The sequence below is a fragment of the Oncorhynchus mykiss genome, chromosome 27, assembly GCF_057628025.1.
Source record: "Oncorhynchus mykiss isolate SJ-2025 chromosome 27, ASM5762802v1, whole genome shotgun sequence".
NCBI classification, from domain to species: domain Eukaryota; kingdom Metazoa; phylum Chordata; class Actinopteri; order Salmoniformes; family Salmonidae; genus Oncorhynchus; species Oncorhynchus mykiss.
Window position 1 is genome coordinate 7,888,982 of NC_143048.1, and position 24,136 is coordinate 7,913,117.

Here is a 24,136-nt window from a genome sequence, read left to right on the forward strand (position 1 = left end):
TGTGTGTTATCAGTGTTTTACATGGCTGAATAGCCTGGGATGTTTTATGAACTTGGCCTGCCTCTTATACTGTTCTTTTTAAACAGGTTGCTGTACTCTCTCTCACTCTTTCTCTACCTCCTCCCTTCTCTCTCCTTTAAAAAAAAATCTCTTTCCTCACTCTCTCCTCTCTCCTGCCGTCCCTCTCTCTCCCTTGTTCCTTTCACCTTACATTTTTCTCCCCTTTCTCCCTCTCCTCTCTTTCTCCCTCCCTCCCTTTCCTCTCTCCCTCCCCCTCACCTCCTCCCTCTCCCTCTCCTCTCTTTCTCCCTCCCTCCCTTTCCTCTCTCCCTCCCCCTCGCCTCCTCCCTCTCCCTCTCCTTTCTTTCTCCCTCCCTCCCTTTCCTCTCTCTCTCCCTCCCCCTCGCTTCCTCCCTCTCCCTCTCCTCTCTCCGTCTCTCGTCCTCTTCATTCATTTATCAGGTTGTTATTCTCTTTGCCTAGCTGTGCTAATGAAGACGGGATGCAGATGAGGGCGGAGGTCATCTCCGTAGCGTTCGACCCCGGCACCCGCAGCATGCCAGTCTGACTGCCACAGGCCAGTGGCAGCTGTCAATCAAAGACACACACACACACACACACAAGAAAACCACAAGTATACTCACCGTAATGTCCATGTACTCACACTGCAAATACATTGCATTGCACAGCACCTGCTGCACCATAGGATTTACCACAGCGCAGTTAGGTCAAGAAGTAGTGTGTGTGTCTATCTGAAATACACTGTAAAGTAAGGCTCATTGGCTACATCGTTAGTGTGCCCCACTGATATACAGGGTCAGAATTCACTGCCCCTCCAGTCCCACCATACCCCCTGTGTCACTGCCCTGTGAACAGGTGAGGCCCTGTCTAATGTCCTTCCCAGCACACCGTAGCTCATCAGTCACCGGGCCACAACCTCTGTTCCTCAACCCAGCAGGCAAAGGAGTCATCAGAGACTCTTTGTTTCTGTGTGTGCGTGTCCTGTTATGTGTATGTACTGTACAATGTATGCATATGGTAATGTATGTGCAATATGCATTTTAATCTATATAAACACACGTGTGCAGGTGGGTGTGCCTGGGTATGACTACGAGCATGCATGTCTATGCGGACACACATGGACACACGCACGCACACACAACTTTCTCACACACACACACACACACACACACACACACACACACACACACACACACACACACACACACACACACACACACACACACACACACACACACACGCATAAGCACACATGTCTCTATTAGCAGTAGTGGCATAACACCACCTATCCTTCGTGGCTCATATCTATGCAAAGCCGGGGTCCTGCCAATCAGTCACCCCGTTGACACGGAGCCCCACCTCCCCAATTAGAGCTGACAGTGCAAGATTAGGAGGGGGCCCGCCCCCACCCACCCACCTGCCTACGTGTCAATCACGCGCCCGGGCATCTGCACGCCTGTTTACTGTCAGATCCTATCTCCGTCTGTCAGACGCCACGGCAACCGTCACCGAGGGAAGAGAGCAGGGAGTTAGGGAGGCTGGGGGTGGAGAGGAGATCTGATCTGAATTAACTATGCTGCTCCCCACAGACCGGCCATACTTTTAATTCATGAAAGGGATGAGAGGAGAAGGGGAAAGATGGAGAGAGCGAGACAGAGAGAGGGGAAGGGAGTGAGGGAAAGAGGGTGGGGGGGGAGCGTTTAACACCCTGAGCAGGATTGTCTTTGAAAGTTTTGGAGTGATATTTCCTTCTTTCTCTTCCCTGCCAACCATCCCCCGGTCCTGTCTCTCTCCCTCTGTCTTCTCTCAGAGGTGGAAGCTGTCTCTGTGAGGGAGAACACGCTGTCTCTGTGAGGGAGAACACGCTGTCTCTGTGAGGGAGAACACGCTGTCTCTGTGAGGGAGAACACGCTGTCTCTGTGAGGGAGAACACGCTGTCTCTGTGAGGGAGAACACGCTGTCTCTGTGAGGGAGAACACGCTGTCTTGTGAGACCTCTCAAATGACTATTTAACACTGGTCTGTGTGACGATGAGTAGGATATTCCACTCCTTGACAATCCTTGTCATTCCAGACATTGCATGACAAGGAGTGACAGGCAGTGGAATGTTCGCACAACAGACTGTATTTCTCCATGCTACCACACATGTTGGGTTGCCTCATAAGTGATAACTGGAAGAAAAGAAGATATAGAATCTGGTACATACAGAAAATATGGTCGTTAACATATGGTACCTGCATGGGGTTATATTCACTTTAATGACTTGAATAGCTAACATTGAGTCTGAAATTGTTCCCTGTCTTTTGTGGTATAACCGTCAAGATGCTGGTCCCATTGTGAGACCAGTGTGTGAGCGTACGTGTGTTTCAGGGTAGTTAGGGGTTTTAAGCTGTGGTCTGTGTACACAGTATGTAAATGTGTGTGTGTGTTTTCGAGGGCATTAAGCAGTGCTCTGTTTACACTTATGCAAATAAGGATGTTTGTGTGTGTGTAGCCATGGTCCCAGGCCCTTGGTCCCTGGTGTGTCTGTCTCTGTTCTGTGTTGGGGCCCCAGTGTGAACCCTAACTAATCCCTGACGGGGGCCGATGGGGGCTTGATGGGGTCTCGGCCGGGGCCACTGCCAGGATTACAGGGCCACAGAGTCAACCCTCGGGAGAGAGGAGGAGAGAGATGGAGAGAAAAATGAAGGGGAGAGGAGAGAGTGAAGAGGGAGCAGGAGAGAGGGGCCAGAGAGGGATGGAGGAGAGGGGACAGGAGAGAGGGCCGGAGAGGGATGGAGGAGAGGGGACAGGAGAGAGGGCCAGAGAGGAATGGAGGAGAGGGGACAGGAGAGAGGGCCAGAGAGGGATGGAGAGGGGACAGGAGAGAGGGGCCAGAGAGGGATGGAGGAGAGGGGACAGGAGAGAGGGCCGGAGAGGGATGGAGGAGAGGGGACAGGAGAGAGGGCCAGAGAGGGATGGAGGAGAGGGGACAGGAGAGAGGGCCAGAGAGGGATGGAGGAGAGGGGACAGGAGAGAGGGCCGGAGAAGGATGGAGGAGAGGGGACAGGAGAGAGGGCCGGAGAAGGATGGAGGAGAGGGGACAGGAGAGAGGGCCGGAGAGGGATGGAGGAGAGGGGACAGGAGAGAGCCACTGTTGGGGGATGAGGGGGTAAGAGCAGTGTTGCTCATCGGAGGCACGTCCACCACTGACACACACCAGAGGAGGCTGGTAGGAGGAGCTATAAGAAGATGGGCTCATTGTAATGGCTTAAATGGAACGGTGTCAAACACATCAAACAAATGGAAACCACATGTTTGACTCCGTTCTATTAATTCCATTCCAGCCATTACAATGAACCCGTCCTCCTATAGCTCCACCCACCAGCCTCCTCTGGCACACACATATACATAAACACACTAGGCATTTACGCACCTAAGGGTATTCTGTTGATGCGCTTCTGATGTACTGTACCAGTCAAAGGTTTGGACCCATCTAATCGTTCCCGGGTTTTTCTTTATTTTGACTTTTTTTCTACATTGTAGAATAATAGTGACGACATCAAAACTATTAAATAACACATATGGAATCATGTAGTAACCAAAAAAGTGTGAAACAAATCAAAATATATTTTATATTTGAGATTCTTCAAATTAGCCACCCTTTGCCTTGATGACAGCTTTGCACACTCTTGGCATTCTCTCAACCAGCTTCATGATGTAGTCACCTGGAATGCATTACAATTAACATGTGTGCCTTGTTAAAGGCTAATTTGTGGAATTTCTTTCCTTCTTAATGTGTTTGAGCCAATCAGTTGTATTGTGACAAGGTACAGGTGGTATACAGAAGATATCCCTATTTGGTAAAAAACTAAGTCCATATTATGGCAAGAACAGCTCAAATAAGCAAAGAGAAACAACAGTCCATTACAATAAGACATGAAGGTCAGTCAATCTGGAACATTTCAAGAACTTTGAACGTTTCATAGAGTCCTTTGGTCTGATGATTCCAATTTTGAGACTGTTGGAAAAGCATTCCAGGTGAAGCTGGTTGAGAGAATGCCAAAGGTGTGCAAAGCTGTCATCAAGGTAAAGGGGGTGGCTACTTTGAAGAATCACAAATATAAAATATATTTTGATTTGTTTAACACTTTGTTGATTACTACATGATTCCATATGTGTTATTTCATCATTTTGATGTCTTCACTATTATTCTATAATGTAGAAAATAGTCTAAATCAATAAAAACCCTTGAATGTGTCCAAACTTTTGACTGGTACTGTATGTATTGGTAATTTACAGAGATAGTAGCTGTATCATAAACTTATTCCCTACGATACCATGTGGCAAGCAGCACTCATAATCAGAAATGTCCAGGTTGTAACTATTGCTGTTGGACATGTTCACAGCAGCAGTATTAGAGGCCTGTTCGCTATGTATTTATTAAGCTCAGTCTGATACAGAGCCCAGGTGTCTGTCTGTCTGTCTGTCTTGTCTGTCTTGTCTGTCTGTCTGTCTGTCTGTCCGTCTGTCTGTCTGTCTGTCTGTCTGTCTGTCTGTCTGTCTGTCTGTCTCTCTCTCTCTGTGTGTATCTCTCTCTCTGTGTATCTCTCTCTCTCTCTCTCTCTCCCCCTCTCTCTCTCTCTCTCTCTCTCTCTCGTTGCATCCAGGGGCAGTGTACACGATAAGGCAATGCAATTCACTGCTTGTGGATTTGACATCTCTAATGCAGTTCCACCTCCGACCTGGTGGAATCTATCCTTTCACAGTAACCACATCGACCTTTAATCCAGATCTTAGACCTTTCTTATATTGTGTGTTCTTTCTTCCCATATGGCAATGAATACTGACAAATATCTCAAATGCTCATAATGCTTTATTGATGAAGTATTCCACAGAATTTAAATTTTGACCAGTGCCAGCCGACAGTATTTACTTTTCCATCTGTGTTGCGTTCGGACTTCTTCAGTTTGAGGTCTGGGATGTGCGCCTTTTTCAACAGATTTTCTCTTTCTTTCTCCCCCTGTTTCTTTTCTTTATAGTTCCTTGCCACCTCGTCCAGGTGGGCCTTCACCCTCTCCTTTTTCTTCTTCACTTCTTCCTTACTCTCTGCTTTTCTAGCTCTGAGCAGCTCTTTCACTTTGTTCTTCTCCAACATCTCTCTTTCTTTCCTCTTCTTCTTCTCTAGCTTTGCCCTGACTCTCTGGGCAGTTTTAGATTCCTTCTGAAAGAGAAAGTCTATACATGTTAATCAGTGATCTGAGATATTATTATTAGTCATTCTCTAGCATGCAGTCAACTTAATCTATTGAATCTGATATTATAACCATTAGGAGGTGACTTGTGACCGCCCTGAAGTGTGACTGGTTAAACGGAGTACTGTACCTGTGGCTGCTCTTGCTCTCCGAACCTCAGGGCAGTCTGCATCTGGTACAGCTTTATGTATGCCTCTTTCATCCTCTCCACCATATCTTTCTTCTCTATTGCACATCTGTCTTTCTCACTTTGCATTTTCTCAATTTCACTATTCGTTCTCTCCCGCTCCCCTGCAATCTCCAACTTCTCCTTTTCCATCTCTCTCTTTTCCATCTCCCATCCCTTCTTCTCTTGTCCATGCAGGCAAAGAATCCTCATCTTTTCTCTTTCCAGGGCCTCTATCACTCTCTCCTTTTCTCTCAGTTCAATCATCCACTCCTCTGCTGCCTGTGTGCTCCTTCTCTTAATCTCCTCCTTCTCCTTCATCCATCTTTCCCCCTGTTGATCCCAGATTCTTTGTAGGCCAGCCTTGGCCTTGGCCCATCTCCCCCTGTCCTCCTTCCAGCCTACTAAGGTCTGATTCCTCTCCAGGTCTGCTTTGGCCAAATCTGCCTTCAAACCATTTCTTATGAGGTTCCATCCATTCCTCTCTCTCACCCTCTCCTTCACCACCCTTTCATTCTCAGCTAACAGTCTCTTCTTGTTCTCCGCTCTCAACCTCCATAACTTGGCCAAGGACATGTTCACCTTTGACATCTTGTCCACCAACGCTTGTCTGTCGGCCGCTGCGCTTTCTCTGTGTTTGTCCAACACGTCTCGCTGCCTTTCATTCTCTGCTAACAGCCTCGTGTTCTCCACGGTCAACTTCCCTATCTTGGCCAAGTGCAGTATGTTCTCCATTGTCACCTTTGTCATCTTGACTTCTAGATTTTCTTTCTCTGCCTCTAAGCTTTCTCTCTGTTTCTCCAACATCTCTCTCTTCTTTTTGTTCTCAGCTAACAGCTTAGTACTCTCCACTGTCACCTCTCCTATCTCGGCCAAGTTCAGTATGTTCTGCACCTTCAGCTTTGCCATCTTGAGCTCCATCTTCTTTCTGTCTGACACAACGCTTTCTCTCTGTTTCTCAAACGACTCTCTCTCTTGCTTCTGTTGGTTTCGGTGTACCTCAATAGAAGCCTCAGTCTCCCTTATCTGCCTCAGCAGCTCTTCAATTAGCCGTATTCTTTCTTTCTCTGGTTCCATCCTCACCTTGTTGACTTTCTCCAACACCTCTCTCTCCAGCTTCCATCGGTTGTGGTCTACCTGGTTACAAGTCTCAATCTCCTTTCTCATTCTAAGCAGCCCCTCCATTTCTCTTTGTCTTTCTTTCTCTCGTTCCGTCCTCATCTTGTTGCCTTTCTCCATCTCCTTACTTTCAGTCATCTTTTTCTCCATCTCACTGACTCGATCTATATTGAGAAACATGTATTCCTTATTTTTTTTAAATTATTTTTCCTGTAATTTTCATAAAACTGTCTGGCCATGCCTGTTTTCCAACTTCAGTTACCCTCAAGCTAATTCGTATCATTTCTTAAATGCTAATAAGTAGGCCTACTTTCACTGATTTGCTTAGAAGTCAAACACTTTTTACACATGATTATTCTCTGACTCACCTGTTTCAGTGTCACCTCTCCTCCGTGATTTCTGTCCAGTTATGAAGATTTAATAAGGTATACACTTGAGGAGTTATGGTGTGGTGAATGGATATGCTGGTTGTTTTCTTTGGTTTGGAACTTCTTGTAGCCAAGTTCTAATTCCTGAATTATATGGTTGTAGCCAAGCCTAATTGTTGAGTCATAATGAGATTGGAATGTTGACTTGAATTCTTTATTATGGCCAAAAATCTCAGAATTCTGATGATTTTAGAATTATATTTCAACATGATTGTTTGTGTCATACATTCTATATACAAAATTCTAGCCAATGGATGCTGTCTCAACGTTATAGATCTTACATTCTCAGCCAAAGAAATGTCATCTATTTAAAAAAGATTAAAAATAAAGATGACTTTGTAAATATTGGTTGTCATGTTGCCCTGAGGACGCCTAGGTAGTCCCGAAGCCACTCCTGCATTGTCTTGGCTGTGTGCCTAGGGTCGTTGTCCTGTTGCAAGGTGAACCTTCGCCCAGTCCGAGGTCCTGAGCGCTCTGGAGAAGGTTTTCATTAAAGATATCTCTGTACTTTGCTCCTTTTATCTATCCCTCGATCCTGACTAGTCTCTCAGTCCTTGCTGCTGAAAACCACCCCCACAGCATGATGCTGGTTCCACCATGCTTCACCGTATGGATGGTGACAGGTTTCCTCCAGAAGTGATGCTTGGCATTCAGGACAAAAAGTTCAATCTTGGTTTCATCAGACCAGAGAATCTTGTTTTTCATGGTCTGAGAGTTTGTAGGTGCCTTTTGGCAAACTCCAAGCGGGCTTTCGTGCCTCTTTTACTGAGGAATGGCTTCCGCCTGGCCACTCTACCATAAAGGCCTGATTGGTGGAGTGCTGCAGAGATGGTTGTCCTTTCTCCCCCGATTGCTCAGTTTGGCCGGGCAGCCAGCTCTAGGAAGAGTCTTGGTGGGCCAAAACTTCTTCCATTTAAGAATGTTGGAGGCCACTGTGTTCTTGGGGACCTTCAATGCTGCAGAAATGTCTTGGTACCCTTCCCCAGATCTGTACCTTGACATAATCCTGTCTCAGAGCTCTATGGACAATTCCTTCGACCTCATGGATTGGTGGGACCTTCGAACTCAACTGTGGGACCTTATATAGACAGGTGTGCCTTTCCAAATCATGTCCAATCAATTGAATTTACCACAGGTGGACTCCATTCAAGTTGTAGAAACATCTCAAGGATGATCAATCAAAACAGGATGCGCCTGAGCTCAATTTCGAGTCTCATAGCAAAGGCTCTGAATACTTATGCAAATAAGATATTTCTGTTGTTTTAAAAAAAATACATTTCTAAACTTTCTAAAAACTATTGGGCTTTGTCATTATGGGTTATTGGTGTGCATTGCTGAGGATTTTTATTTAATCTGTTTTTGAATAAGGCTGTAACAAAATGTGGAAAAAGTCAAGGGGTCTGAATTCTTTCCCTAAGGCACTATTTATTTAGCTATTTATTTATTTATTTTACAAATTTTTTTTTTATGCACTTTGAGATTATCACAGTATAATGGAAAAAAAACTTTACAAATGTAATAAATAATCATAATAATTATTAGTATTATTCTTACGGAGGAGCCTGATGAAGAGCTCTAGGCCTGCCTGTCTGACGAATGTTTCTCACTCCCTTGCCTGGCTGGTCCATTGATGCCTCCTCCACTCAAGCTACTCCATCACTGAACCGTATCATCATGTAGAGGTGAAAGACAGGTTTTTTTTTTTTAAAGCGACTTTGTCATTCTGTATGAAACGCTCGATTTAAAATACACCTATGATTATTATTATTCATTAACAATAAAAGGCCTTTACATTATTTTTTTTTGAAAAATGGTCATATATAGCTTGTCATGTATAGTCCATTCATTGAGATGTGTCTAGATTAGGGCTTTCCAAACCCGTTCCTGGGTTTGGTTTTACACTCCAACTCTAATCTAGCGCACTTGATTCTAATAACCAGCCGCTTGATAAGGTGAATCGGGTTAGTTACAACTGGGGTTGGAGAAAGAAAAAACCTACAGGAGGAGACTGTAGCTATTCAGGAACAGGTCTGGTCTAGATGTCTCTGTGTTTAAGGCCCTGCTCCTGAGTTGATGATGTGAGGATCTGATAGTTAAGAACAGTTTACCTGGAGACAGACAACAGAGAGAGGGAGGATCTGTATTAGCCAAGTAGCTGGGCCCGTACTCACAAAGCATCTCAGAGTAGGAGTGCTGATCTAGGATCAGGTCCCCATAAATTTCACTCCTTGTGATCTACAAGGCTAAATTTGATCCTAGATCAGCACTCCTATTGTGAGATGCTTTGTGAATACAGGCCCTGATGGTTAGGAACAGTGGTCTTGGAGACTGAGCCCAGTCCAGAGAGAGACAGAGGGAAGACCTGTATTGGCCAGGGCAGTTTGATGCCTTTAGCTAAATGATGGTGGCAGATGGAGGGATTGCTTTGGGAAGTTGTAATCCATCATGATTTCAGATGGACTCACAGCAGCGCTATGTTTTTGGGGTTATGGTCTGGAGCTGTGATTGATGTGACGTGGAGGCTGGTGTAGCGTGTGTGTGTGTGTCTGTGTGTGTCTGCGTGTCTGTGTGTCTGTGTGTGTGTGTGTGTGTCTGTGTGTGTGTGTGTGTGTGTGTGTGTGTGTGTGTGTGTGTGTGTGTGTGTGTGTGTGTGTGTGTGTGTGTGTGTGTGTGTGTGTGTGTGTGTGTGTGTGTGTGTGTGTGTGTGTGTGTGTGTGGTGCAGGGGAGATCGGAGTATCAGGGTGGACTGCACAGCTTGGAAGTATAGGTTCCCAGAATGGTTCTCTTGTGTTATTAGAGTTATTATCTTATGCGAAGACTCTTGAGATAAAGGTTTCTGTAAACCAATTTGTAACGGTCACTGCAAAATGTCTCATTATGTTATAAAAACATTTGCTTGAATGGTTAGGAACTGTGTTTTGACTCTGGTGTGAGTGTGTGTATTTTTGCCTTTCAGCGTTTTCACTGTCTAAATGTACACCTACAGTTGAAGTCAGAAGTTTATATACACCTTAGACAACTACATTTAAACTCAGTTTTTCACAATTCCTGACATTTAATCCCAGTAAAAATAACACTTTATTTTAAGAATGTGAAATGTCAGAAAAGAGGTAGAGAGAATGATCTATTTCAGCTTTTATTTCTTTCATACACTCAAGTTTACATACACTCAATTAGTATTTGGTAGTATTGCCTTTAAATTGTTTAACTTGGGTCAACCGTTTTGGGTTGCCTTCCACAACCTTCCCACAATAAGTTGGGTGAATTTTGGCCCATTCCTCCTGACAGAGCTGGTGTAACCGAATCAGGTTTGTAGGCCTCCTTGCTCCGACACGCTTTTTCAGTTCTGCCCACAAATGTTCTATAGGATTGAGGTCAGGGCTTTGTGATGGCCACTCCAATACCTTGACTTTGTTGTCCTTAAGCCATTTTGCCACAACTTTGGAAGTATGCTTGGGGTCATTGTCCACTTGGAAGACCCATTTGCGACCAAGCTTCAACTTCCTGACTGATGTCTTGAGATGTTGCTTCAATATAGCCACATAATTTTCCTCCTCATGATGCCATCTATTTTGTGAAGTGCACCAGTCCCTCCTGCAGCAAAGCACCCCCACAACATGATGCTGCCACCCCCGTGCTTCATGGTTGGGATGGTGTTCTTTCGCTTGCAATATTCTCCCTTTTTCATCCAAACATAACGATGGTCATTATGGCCAAACAGTTCTAATTTTGTTTCATCAGACCAGAGGACATTTCTCCAGAAAGTATGATCTTTGTCCCCATGTGCAAACCGTAGTTTGTCTTTTTTTATGGCGGTTTTCGAGCAGTGGCTTCTTCCTTGCTGAGCGGCCTTTCAGGTTATGTCGATATAGGACTAGTTTTACTGTGGATATAGATACTTTTGTACCCATTTCCTCCAGCATCTTCACAAGGTCCTTTGCTGTTGTTCTGGGATTAAAACTATAGTTTGTCAACAAGAAATGAGTGTAGTGGTTGAAAAATTAGTTTTAATGACTCCAACCTAAGTGTATAAACTTCCGACTTCAACTGATTTCAACTGTATGTGTACAACGTGGTACGTGGGTGCACTCATGCATGTGAATGTGTTAGCCATGGTTTGCCAGGACGCTCCCTTGCCGTGTGTTTTATCGTATTTCTTTAAGCTGAAGCATTTTGTCTGTGTCTCTATCTCTTCCCCCTACAGGTTGAAGTCACAACCAAGTTAATTCTTCAATTAGCATGAGCAACATATTCGAGGAAGATCGGAGGGCCCCCCAATCGATGTCCAATTAGCGAGGCCTCGTGGACCAGGTGAGACCAGGGGAGAGGGGGACCTCACCGGGCATGTAAGGGGTGGGGGTGCTGGGTGGGGGGGTCTTCTTGAGAGTGTATGTGGATGGATGTTAGATTCTCCATCAAGCTGTGCTGAGACCAGTGTAATTAATCAATTTAAGATGGCTGATTGCAGATGACATTGGGAATACAGGAGTGACCAGCCCTAGAGAGAGAGCTAGGGAGAGAGAGAGAGAGAGAGGGAGAGAGAGAGAGAGAGAGAGAGAGAGAGAAAGAGAGAGAGAGAGAGAGAGAGAAAGAGAGAGAGAGAGAGAGAGAGAGGAAGAAAGAGGAAGAAATAAGAAGTAAAGAAAGAGAGAGAGAGAGAGAGAGAGAGAGGGCGAGAGAGAGAGAGGAAGAAGCATAGAGAGAGAGACAAAGGGAAAGAGAGAGAGAGAGAGAGCGAGAGAGAGAGCGAGAGAGCAAGAGAGCGAGAGAGAGGAAGAAAGAAGAAGAAGCATAGAGAGAGAGAGACAAAGGGAAAGAGAGAAAGAGCAGGGATGTGTATTGGCATAATCATCTGTGGAATTTGTATATTAGGTACCATTAAAGTAAAGTGTTAGCGTATCTGCTCTAATATGTCGTATAAAAATGTGGAAGTGACAGGAGGAAGCGCAGCCCCTCGGCAGATGTCTTTTTGTTCTTGTGAATTAATAGGTCGATGGATGGATGAGCCACGAGTGTCTCATTATTCCAACGCTAATATGCTCCGAAGGCACTATTTAGAGCTTTGTTAATAGACTATTCGTTTGTTTTAATGCATTTGTGCCTGCTTTTTGACTACTCCTTACAGTGTGTACTTGTTTTCCTTTAGTTCAGCTACTGTTGCACATTCATCGTTATGATTTGCACATTCAATTGTATGATTTTTACCGTTTAGGATCCGAGGCACATCATTAAAATGTTTTTTTTTTTGTTGAAGCAGGGCTGAAGTGCGCTTAGGGAAGCTTTCATTCTATCTTAACAATCTAATTTAAATACAAAATGTAATATTTTTGGGGATTGGGAAAAGTGCTTTATGAATGGAATGCAGTGATTTCCTATTACAGTCCTCGACCTTGGTACAGTGACCTACAAAACGTCATATTTTACACTTGTTCTCTGTGGAACAACATGTAGAGCATTATTGTACGGCAAAAGAGCACCATTCTGTATGTGTGTGCGTGTCTATGTGTCTGTCACCTAAACGTGCTCTAGCAGTATGTGTCAGTAAATTTGAATATCTATTGATTAGTTCTGGCACTGTCTGATAGACAGATCCGTGTTAATACCACTCAAGGCAGCCACAATGTCACACGTACAAACACACACACACACACACACACACACACACACACACACACACACAGCCAGCGACCGTGGCTTGAGGCATCCTATTCGCCCACGGCTCTCCCAACTGAACAACGCTGGCTGATTAGAGAAAGACAGAAAGAGGCAGAAAGAGAGAGAGAGAGAGAGAGAGAGAGACAAGACAAAGAGTTCTCGATAGAAATAGGTAAATAGAGAGAGAGAGGGGGAAGAGAGAGAAAGAGAGAGGCAGAAAAAGAGAGCGAGAAAGTGAGGACACTAGAGAGTGTCCGCCTCTCTCCGCTGCCGCCAGAGGCGAACAGACAGCCACTCCGCTGCAGGAATGCTAATTCAACAAGCTGTTTCTTTTTCTCTCATTTTTCTCCTCTTCCCCCTCTCTCAGAGACCAGACTGTTTTATGGGCTTTGATGAGGATGATGGTGCTGCTACTAACATACATGATGAAACAAGGTGTGTGTGTGTGTGTGTGTGTGTGTGTGTGTGTGTGTGTGTGTGTGTGTGTGTGTGTGTGTGTGTGTGTGTGTGTGTACACGTGCATGCGTGTGTGTGTGGAGTCTGGGACAGACACTCTTTCACCCCTACACCCTCCTTGTCTCCACCTCTCTCCCCCCATCCTAAAGGCTTCCCTATCCCCTTGCTCCGCTTCCACAGGCCAAACAGTCCCCACCCCCACCCCCACCCCTCGGCTCATTCACAGGCATCATGTTTGTCTGCGGCTCAGTGGCCATGGCGACAGTGTTGTCGGTGGGAGGTCGTGGGGTCAGGGGCCAATCGCAGGTCACGTAGTTGACTATCTGTCTGTGTCACAGGGTGGTCACCTTTGACCCGTGCCTTGCAGCCCCGTCTGAAAGATGAGACAGAGAGCAGTTGTTTCGTGAGACATCCAAGAGGATAAAATGTCTGTTTGTTTAAACACCCAGGCCAGTCATTCTATCATTTGAAGCATTCACATCACAGCGCAATGCCCCTGCCCAGTAAAAACGAGTATTATTTCTCCCTTGAACCAATGCACAGAGCCCTGCTGTTCTAACTGTCATCTGCTAAATTTCAGGACGTAACCTTGAGTCTGGCGTCTCCCCCATCTCCCCCTGGCTTTCAGCAGGCCCACGGCATCTTCAGAGGTTGGAGACTCTTGAAGTGTGATCCATTTAGATAGTGGTTAGTTTCTTCCTGTGCACACAACCACTCATGCACGCTCACACACGCACGCGTGTGCCCGGACAAACACACACACACACACACACAAACACAAACACACACACACACACACACACTATCACGTGCACGCAGTCATGCGTTTTTTTGGGTTGAAAGTCATCCCAGATAAGCTTGACAGACAGGTAGTAAATGCTTGGAAAGTGTATGTCGTGAGTTATGGTTATATGCGTCTTTAGGTACATTTATACTATTTACAATTTTAAAATCGACAAGCAATAATACAATTATTGTGTTTTATTTTCAGGGTTTCCACTTGATCAGTTTCGACTTCAGTTCAAATACATTCTGTTGTCCAAATCATCCCCATCTGGTTGTTTTTCCCGCCGTACGCTGTAGGTGAAGGTTTACATTGAACATTCCAGCCTTGTATATCATCTCACTTACATTCACCTCACTCCAGCCCCACATCTCCCCATGCTCCATCCCTCTATTTTCTTATCTGTTTTCCCCTCTCTCTCTCTCTCTCTCTCTCTCTCTCTCTCTCTCTCTCGCTCTCTCTCTCTCTCTCTCTTTCTATCGGTCTCTCTTTTCTCTGGCTCCTCTGGCTGGTCCCCCTGTGGCACACCGTGTCGTGTCCCTAATTTATTTATAATTAGTGCTCTTTGTCGGGATGCGCGGGGAATGTTAAAGTACAAGCCACTCCGCTCTGGGTACAAATGGGCTAGTGTTCCTGCCTCTCCTCAACCCACCAACATAGCGACCCACCGGGCCAGTAGGGAGAGCTCTGCTGCTAGCCGCAACCACAGCCCCAGACAAAGGCCAGCACCTTAGGACGCAGCGGCACACACCCGCGTACACGCACGGACGGACGCGGACATATGCACACACGCTCACCCAGATATACGGGTAAATGGTTGAGACGGAATGGAAAGCGACGTACAGACGGCTTTTCGGCGCTCAGTAATAGCCGTGTGTTTTATTGCGTTGCAATTTTGAAGAGATTGAAACGTGAACGTGTTCGTGCAGAGTGTTCGTTTCTAGGTTTTACTTTGGTTGTTGGCGTAGTGAGACTGGGCATGAATTACCACCGTTAGCATTTCTTATCACGTCTATTAACGTCGACCCTGTCCTACTTCATTTACCTCAGCAAGAATGGCAGTAGTGACAGGACACGCACGCACACATGCACACACACACACACACACACACACACACACACACACACACACACACACACACACACACACACACACACACACACTTGTGATCAGCCAGCAGGAAGAGCTTTTGTCCTTGGGCTGGTTAGGGCACCTGGCTCCTCTCCCGTCCTTGTGATCCCTTCGTTCCTTCCCTCTCGTGCGTTCTATCCCTCCTCTATCCCTCTCTTCCTCTTCCCCCTCTCTTCTCCTCGGATCCCTTCATCCCCCCCCATCTCTCTGTCCTCCGCCCAAGGCAATGCCGTCCTGCAGGCTTTGATCAGAGGGCCAGGGAGGAGAGACGAACTGGGTCAAAAAGTTGTGCTGGAGACTGCAGGAGAACAAGGGTGGAATATCGAGTAGGTGAGACCGAGAGAAAGGGAGAGATAGAGAGATAGAAGGGAGGGAGGTAGAGCGAGATGGGGAGCGTAAGATGGGGTAATCTAGAGAGAGTAGGGAGGGAGAGGGTCGGGGATGAGTGGGAGATTGGGAGATACACAGCGAGGGAGGGAGGGAGAGAGAGGGGGAGAATAGGGAAGAGTATGCCTGAACTGAGAGAGTGTAGAGAAGATAAAAAGAAAACCAAAGGAAGCAACAGGAGGGGATAGAGGAGAAGGACGTGGGAAAGTAGAGGTGTCTTAATTGAGTAAAAAGTAAAAAGGCAACACGTTTATCTTGGACGTGATGCTCGGCATGTACGCAGTGGGTCAGAGGATCGGGCTTTCACTCCACCATGCTGTTATAGGACAGTGTGTGCCTGCGCGTGTGAGTCTGGCCCTGTTTGACTTGGCTCTGTGTTTTTAGCTCATTAGGATGCATGGTTTGTTAATATTCAGATCGATGGATTAATATGGGTCTGGTGTTTCTGCCCTCTTTGTGTCGTCAGCTCAGCTGGGGCTGAGGAGGGCTGAGGGGGAGAGGTGGAGGAAGGGGATATGGCGGAGGGCAGATTGGGGAGAGGAGGGGGTAGAAAGGGTTAGAAGGGGAGGGTCGGTTGGGGTACGATCTGGCCAAGGAGGTTTATGGGGCTGGGGCTGTGCGATCTGTCACTGGGGATGGTGGGGTGGGAGGGGTGAGGGATTTAAAGGGGAGGAGGGAACCAGAAGTGTTTGGTTCTGGAGTAATTGGACCAAGGGGAGGTTAACCATACGCCAATGCACACACACATGCACAATCATACACAGGCATGCACACACACACACACACACACACACACACACACACACACACACACACACACACACGTATGCAAACACACACACCCAAATATCCAGGCGCCTACTACGAGCCACTCAGGCTAGCACAAACGAGGACAGTAAATGAAAGTGGTAATTACTTTTAAGACTAGAGAAGTGAAGGACTGTGTGGCGGAGAGCAACGGGTCACTGTTGAATGGAGAACAGGAGCTCAACGAGACAGTGGGCGAGACAGATACACATCTCAATGAAATGTAGAGCAGCTCACTCAACAAAGGGGGGAAAAAAAGCAGCTTAATGGGTACATGTCCTCTAAGAATATCTTCTGAACGATTTGGAATCATTTCCATGAAGCAGATTCTGCCTCCCATGTTCCCTCGTGCATATTGCATACAGGCCAGGGATAAAATAGAAAGCGTATTGCTGTTTTGCTATATGCCACCTGGTGCAATGTATTTTATAGGGCTCTTACAGACGTTAACGCCATCGTTGTATTTTACGGTCTTGTTCTATAGTCACAGCGGATAACAACACATCTGTTTTTTTGTTTGGTTTTTTGGCACTGGGAACAGATTTGAGGAATGTAACACTTCACGTTAAGGTTCTTCACTTCTTGTTCTTCAAAAAATAATGACACATTTGTATTATACATCAAATATCATATTTCGCAAGAGCTTTTTCTAATCTATTTCCCCAGAATATTTTTTAGAGCGTGCTGGGCGGAGCCAGGTGAGCTCAGAGGGTATAGGGGCGGGTCTCTCTTAGCGTCCAATAGGGTCACACACATCAATATCAGTGATCATATGGGCAGAGACGAAAGAGGAAGCGAGACGTCCCAATCCCCAAAAAACGTCTGGTTCATACACAGTCAATGAACTAATAAGCAGACCAGACCCAGCTGCTAATGCATTGGTGCCTATGGGAGAGCCATAGGTACGTTAAGCGTACCGGAACTGAAACGTTTTCCCAGTGTAAACAGAGTGGGACATCTTCATTTATTCACCATCTTTGATATGGGTCATTGAAGTCTGAATGACACTTACTCCTGGGGGTGCCCTAAGGCAATGTTGATACTTGTGCTCATGACTGTTCCCAAGGTGATATTTTTAAGACACAAGGGGGTTCCTTGTTTTGATATGGGAGTGCCTGGCAACTCTGTACAGACCTGTATTCTGAAACCTGTGTACGATGATTATATATGGAGACAGACATACGTCCCCGTGAGTCACTCCTTCAAGGGCGTCGCAGGAAGGCTTGGAGGGCAAAATCACCCACTCTGTCTCTCCGTCTCACAGCGGATCTCTTCTGAAACAGACAGAAGAGAGGAGTAGACACACACAAACACAACCCCCAAAAGGCCCTTCTCTCGCTTTGGGCTTCTTCTTTTGAGTGAGGGAACTTTTTACTCCCGTGCTCAGTGTTGTTTTTGTTCTAGTGGCTGGGCTGTCGGCTGTTTAAACTGCTGAGGGGTGGGGGTCCACTGGGGGTGTTTGAGGACTTTTACTGGCCCCTCTCTCTCTCTCTCTCGCGCTCTTTCATTCGCGGTTGTGGCTGCCTTCACATCAATGAGCCAGGGAGACCAAAACACTGAATGCGTCTTCATTTGCCTGAACTTTTCACACGCCTCTCTTTTTGTTGCTTTGAGTCAGCTCGTTTCCGTCGCCCGCCCGGGTACCAAAGTAGCACTTTTCTTCTCCCTTCTGTCCCTTTCCGTCGCGCAATGTTAAGCCCATTTTTAGCTTGACATAATCTAAAATGGTACTTATCTGATTTTATGTCCACCTCAATGCATTAACTCCAGCTATTTCCCCATTATGTAGCTGCTTTTCTTTTTTTGGTGAGTGTTGGGAGAGAGAGAGGGAGGGAGAGAGCGGGGAAGAGAGAGAGAGCTGGGAAGAGAGAGAGAGCTGGGAAGAGAGAGAGAGAGAGAGAGAGAGAGGGAGAGAGAGAGAGCGGGGAAGAGAGAGCGGGGAAGAGAGAGCGAGAGAGGGGGAGATTTGAGACCCAGACCACGGAGTAGACAGCCTATCAGTATTCAGTGGAGAAAGTGAGTGATGGAGGGAGAGAGATGGAGAGAGAAAAAAGGAGGGGGGATGTATCAATATTCTGAGTAGTGTTTGAGGGCAAGGGGAACGAACAGAGGAGAGGGGGAAGGGGGGATCGAGGGTGGAGGAAGGGAGGGAGGTTGGCGGGAGAGTACTTGAGTGAGTCTCTGAATGCGATTATTTGCTCATGTATGCACATGCTTGTGTGTGTGTGTGTGTGTGTGTGTGTGCGCATTTGTGTGTGTTTGGGCGTGTGAGTCTGTGTGTGTGTGTGTCTGTGCGTCAATCTGTTGGTGCGCCTGCGCGTGCGTGTGTGTGTGCGTGTAAATGCTTGTTCACGTGCACCCTCTGTGTGATTGTTTTGCAGATGCTCACTTGGGTGCGTAATGTGGACGTATTTGTTGGATAGACTTTGTATAAGACCAGGGAAACAGTTTACAATGTGTTTGTATGTGATGGAATCTCCCACTTGCTTCAGTTACACACACCCTCCCTCCCTCTCTCTCTCTCTCTCTCTCTCTCTCTCCCTCCCTTCCTTCCTTCCTTCCTTCTCTCCCTCCCTCTTTCTCTCTCTCTTTTGCTTGTCTTTTACTCTCCCTGCTAATCAGCATTTGAAAGGCAGCTTTGACAGAGAAAGAAAGTGAGGGGCTGCGGGAGGAGGGGGTAAACGAAAGCAAGAGACAGTGAGTGAGAGCAAGCGAGAGAGAGAGAGAGGAAAAGGGAGGGAGAGAGAGACCGAAGCAAGAGTTGTACAACCATGCCTTTTATATTTACTAGCGACTGAGGGGGAAGAGAGAGTGAGAGAGGGTGAAGAGAGAGACAACCGGTGTGCGCAGCTTTCCCAAGAGGAAATTAAAAGAAAGAAGCTCAGCGAAGAGAGTGAGAGAGAGAGAGAGAGAGAGAGAGAGAGAGAGAGAGAGAGAGAGAGAGGAGGAGTGAGAGCGAGAGGGAGCATGCCGGCGAGAGAGCGAGGGAGAGAGAATCTCACGCTGGCTGTCTCCTAATCCTAGTCCATCTCTAAGAAGTGGCAGAGGGAGCAGAGTGTTAGTGAAGTGATCCTGAGCCAGCATAGCCTCTCTTCTCCACCAGCTAGCACCACTTGCGTACTCACACACACACACACACACACACACACTTGCAACGGATTCCGCGGTGGGTCCGCCTGCCTGTGTGTCCAGGTCTTTTGTGAGCGTGAGGGGATTGCCTCCAGTCGGTCCAGCCTCTCAGCCCAGCCCACCCCCAGTGCGTTTGGGAGCAGGGGACCCCAGCCGGTCCATTTTGGGGGGCACAGGAGTCTGAAGGATAGAGGACGAAGAGGAAAAAGTACGTCCACTCAGAGAAGGGGAGTCAACGCTGGAAATGCCCATCAGGTGAGGCTATCCTGGAACAAGTTCTGGTCAGTGTACACACGCACACACACACACACACACGCACACACACACACACACACACACACACACACTTCCACTGTTTGATGAAGTTGATTTGATGTTGTAGAAACTGGATGACATTCCAACGGTCATGTGAGTGTCATGTACTTAGATGGTTATGTCAGTTTGAGAGTGTATTTAAAGATGTCACGTTTATTGAACAATGACAGGTACTCGTTTCCGAGCGTTTTAGGGGAAGTCTCCCTTTCTGTGCGTCGTCTACTCTCCTCATTTCTAAGCGATGTTCAGAAGATGTCATGCGTGCTGACACATGATAGTCCTCTGCTCTTTAAAAAAAACGTGTCTGAGCCGTGACAACACGTCATTTACCGGTAAATATTCACCTTTGAACTAGATTAATAGCGTCTGGGGAAATATCAGTGTGTATCATTAGTTCCATTTACCTTACAAGTTACTAAATAGTTACAAGACATGTGAAATAGTGTATTTTAGATTTCAAATTGGATGGAAATGTGATATTTTCTGTCTGGAGAACACATTGGATATAAATATAAAACATGTGTAAATATCTGCTTTGTTTTTTTGTCTGCTCAGGACTGGATGCATTGTCTATGTGTTTACCCTAACTCTCTAAAGTAAACTGAATAAAAGTTGTTTCCATAACAGACATAAGAAAAGTACTCGCTTCCTAAGTTGTTTATGTTTATAAGGTCAACATCTATTATTATCATTAAAGCCATTATTGTTTTTTCTATATATAAATATAGTCATTTCCTGTCCACTGTAGCTCGTTCAGAATAGTATTCGTCAGCTGCTGTAAAGGAACGAGAGAAAAGCCCAGTTGGCTGGACAGATGATTGTAGTGCTTTAGGCCACTAACAGCAGGTGGCCATAATTGGGTAAATGACTGTTACAAAATGCCTGTGTAATCTGGTGCCTAGTGATAAATAGCAAATATCACCAATGTTATTATATGATGACGCCCATCAAAAGAACAGGGATCATCAGGTATGTTATGCTTGACTATGTTGTTCGTCTTTGGCTCTGTTAGCGGTGTGTTTGTAGAGACCCCGCACAACTATGTAAAAGGGAGGACAAAAGAGTGACTTAGGAAAGACATTAACAAACAAATGTGTGTGTGTGTGTGTGTGTGTGTGTGTGTGTGTGTGTGTGTGTGTGTGTGTGTGTGTGTGTGTGTGTGTGTGTGTGTGTGTGTGTGTGTGTGTGTGTGTGTGCAATCATGTGTGCGTGCGCGTGTGCGCAAACAAACACAGAGACCAGTGGTTCTTACCCAGGTGTGTCCTGGTCCGCCTTCGTAGAGTGTGTTGTCTGTTGACGGTAATGGAATGTTTCTGTGCTGTGTGAGTGTGTTGGAATGTTTCTGTGCTTTGTGAGTGTGTTGGAATGTTTCTGTGCTGTGTGAGTGTGTTGGAATGTTTCTGTGCTGTGTGAGTGTGTTGGAATGTTTCTGTGCTGTGTGAGTGTGTTGGAATGTTTCTGTGCTGTGTGAGTGTGTTGTCTGTTGACGGTAATGGAATGTTTCTGTGCTGTGTGAGTGTGTTGGAATGTTTCTGTGCTGTGTGAGTGTGTTGGAATGTTTCTGTGCTGTGTGAGTGTGTTGTGAGGTGTAACAGCACATGATCCCACCACCGCCACCTGCTCAGTCACTGCAGCTGTAAGGAGAAATCCCTCCACCCAGTAACACACGAGCACTTTTACAGACCACACGGAAAGTGTTGATTTCAGAAGATGTTTTCCGGCTGTGGCGGTTGTGTCTGTGTCACCACAAAGATTTGAAAACCGCTCCGGACGCGATTGGTCTCACAGACGCGGGCTGTTTCTAAAGCCAGTCGTTCCCCCGTAGGCTCTGAAAGGAGAAGATGCGCATCATGGTCCCGTCAATCAGTAATAGCTAATGTTAAGTCCGCGTGATCGTGTTCAAACCAGAACTTTTCTTCTTTGATTTGTTTCCATCTGTTTTGTGGATTTGACATTCTGGACCGTGTCCTTTTCTGGCATAGCGAGAATACGCAGTCGAGCTCGCAAAATGAATAAAAAATAACAAAAAATCCAAGCTATGGAGGGACGCTTGGGTGAAGGGATCGTCCTGGGCGATCGGGCCGTGATATATTTAGCTCCGCTGAATAACATGTCAATGGACCAACCATATTTCAGTGAACGGGGGTCCGAGAGGCAACAGTCACATTGAGGGTCGGAGACGTCTGGAACAATTCTAGGTCTGACATTGGGATGGCGTCGGTAGTTGTGGATGGGTGGAAAGGCATGTTTGAAGACCGCCAGATAGTCATTGAAATGTCCTTTTCTGAAGACTTTCTTCAGGGCCCAGAAAAAGTAAATATGTAGACCGACGGGTAGACGTCCTCGTTTGTTTGACTGTCGATTCACCGTCCAAGAGGACAGACAGACACACTCACACACAGAGGTGTCTGACTGTTGACACACACACACACACACACACACACACACACAACGAGCGAGCGAGAGAAGTGTGCGAGTGGGACAGATATCGGCTGCGTCAGTGACAAGAGGGTGTCAGCTCAGTGTCAGTGAGATGTGTTTAGTGTCACACTCTGCTGACCTGATCTCCGGTCAGGCTGTCCACTCTGTCCCGCTGTGGCTCCTTACATAACCCGTGCTGTCATTCACACACTGCCCTGCCGGGAGCCAGCGGCCCGAAGATTTACACACACACACACACACACACACATTCACGCACACACACACACATGTATATCAACACACACACGGATGCAAACATGCATACATACAGGTAATTGCCAAAATCATAGAAACACGGGAGTAAATGAAGAACACAAAGTTTATTGAAAGCAGGTGCTTCCACACAGGTGTGGTTCCTGAGTTAGTTAAGCAATTAACATCCCATCATGCTTAGGGTCATGTATGAAAATGCTGGGCTGGTCATTATTTTGGCTACCATGGCTATGTCCCCATAGGATGACAATGCCCCCCATCCACAGGGCACGAGTGGTCACTGAATGGTTTAATGAGCGTGTAAACCATATACCATGGCCGTGTCAGTCACCTGATCTCAACCTTATTGAACACTTATAGGAGATTCTGGGGGCGGTGCTTGAGACAAAACACAGAATTATGGGAATTTCTCGTGGAAGAAGGGTGTCGCATCCCTCCAATAGAGTTCCAGACACTTGTAGAATCTATGCCAAGGTGCATTGAAGCTGTTCTGGTTCGTGGTGGTCCAACGCCTTACTAAGACAGTTTATGCTGGTGTTTCCTTTACTTTGGCAGTTACCTGTACACTGTACAGGGTTTCAAAAGAGTTATGTGGCTGTCCCCAGAGGAGAAGCTTTATTTCGGTTACAGCTAGAACCCTTTTTGGTTAAAGGTAGAACCCTATTGGGTTCCATGGAGAACCCTCGGTGGAAAGGGTTCAAAATGAAACCCAAAATGGTTCTACCTAGAACCAAAAAGATTCTGCCTGGAACCAAAAAGGTTTCTTCAAAGGGTTATCCTATGGGGACAGTCGAAGAACCCTTTTAGGTTCTAGATAGCACCTTTTTTTTCCCCGAGAGTGCACATACACACGTGTCGTCATGCACACAAATATTTTCAAATGTCGACAAAATGAAATGCGCTAGACAAGGTGGGATCTGTAAAATTAAGTATCAGTGAAATGGCGGTGGAAACGCCTTTTATGTGCTAATATTGATGTAAGTATCATCATAGTAAACTTGGAGTCATCGAAGTAAACTTGGAGTCACGCAACGATATGTTGTGTGGTTCTCCCAGGCTCCCGCTAGGACTGGGGAAAGCTGCAGTTTATTAAGCTACAGATGAAATAAGTTGCGATGAACTTCACAGGGAGGTGAAAGTGCACGGAGACGAGTTTGATGCTCCTGTCCAATAAATATCGAGGGTCTTATTCTGGTGACATGATGATCTGTGCTTGGCTGCCATTTTGTCCATCATAACCTCATCATGTAGTAAACTATACCTGCACACGTGCCAAGAACAGAGTGGACACATCTGCGCTCTTTCACAATTTTGTTTGTGACGAAACCATCAGTAGAGTTGAAAATGTGATGGAAACACATTTCACTTGTTTTCATTTTTTTTCAGTTCAATTTTAACCGCAAAAGTTATTTTTATGTGCACTTCGTCATCACGCACAGCCTTCTATCCACAACAAGTCCATTTGATGGAAACACATATCTGGTGGGAAAATGGGCATTTTTTGTTTTTGTGCAGATATTTGAATTATGTGCATGAAAATCTGTCACCCATTTGGATGAACATCTAGCCGCATTTACAAGCATTTGGTTCTGGTATTTATATACTAATAGAGGGATTCCTCACGAAACCCAGACAAAAAAAGACCATGATTTGGGGGATTTCCACTAAATGTAATCCATATATTTGACATTTGTACTTAAAAGCATAATTGAGAAATAATTGATCAAAGTTGACATATTTATGACATTTTGGCCTTACCCAGGCCTCCTGTAAGACTCCATAATGTTTCATCTGTAGAGGCTACAAAG

At 46.0% G+C, this 24,136-nt stretch overlaps 2 protein-coding genes across 2 annotated transcripts in view; one reads left to right on the forward strand and one right to left on the reverse strand.

The window, feature by feature from the left end:
• Window positions 1–4,858: 4,858 nt before the first annotated feature.
• On the reverse strand, window positions 4,859–6,797 carry LOC149971213 (uncharacterized). The gene is made up of 2 exons (XM_090224313.1): window positions 5,386–6,797; window positions 4,859–5,224 (listed from the first exon to the last, which is right to left on the reverse strand). The coding sequence occupies exons 1-2, from the start codon at window positions 6,718–6,720 to the stop codon at window positions 4,877–4,879; spliced, it is 1,683 nt and encodes a 560-aa protein (XP_090080439.1). The 5' UTR covers window positions 6,721–6,797; the 3' UTR covers window positions 4,859–4,876.
• An 11,997-nt stretch (window positions 6,798–18,794) lies between these two features.
• The window catches only part of LOC110507056 (neuronal PAS domain-containing protein 1), a 38,154-nt gene continuing 32,812 nt past the window's right edge, over window positions 18,795–24,136 (forward strand). The window contains exon 1 of the mRNA XM_036965632.2: window positions 18,795–19,574. The gene's annotated coding sequence lies outside the window, so the exon portion shown is untranslated. The remainder of the gene's footprint in view (window positions 19,575–24,136) is intronic.

Coding starts and splice junctions, on each gene's coding strand:
- LOC149971213 (XM_090224313.1), bottom strand. CDS start 6,720: ATGTTTCTCAATATAGATCGAGTCAGTGAGATGGAGAAAAAGATGACT. Junction 5,225..5,385: donor GAGAGCAAGAGCAGCCACAG/GTACAGTACTCC, acceptor TTTCTCTTTCAG/AAGGAATCTAAAACTGCCCA.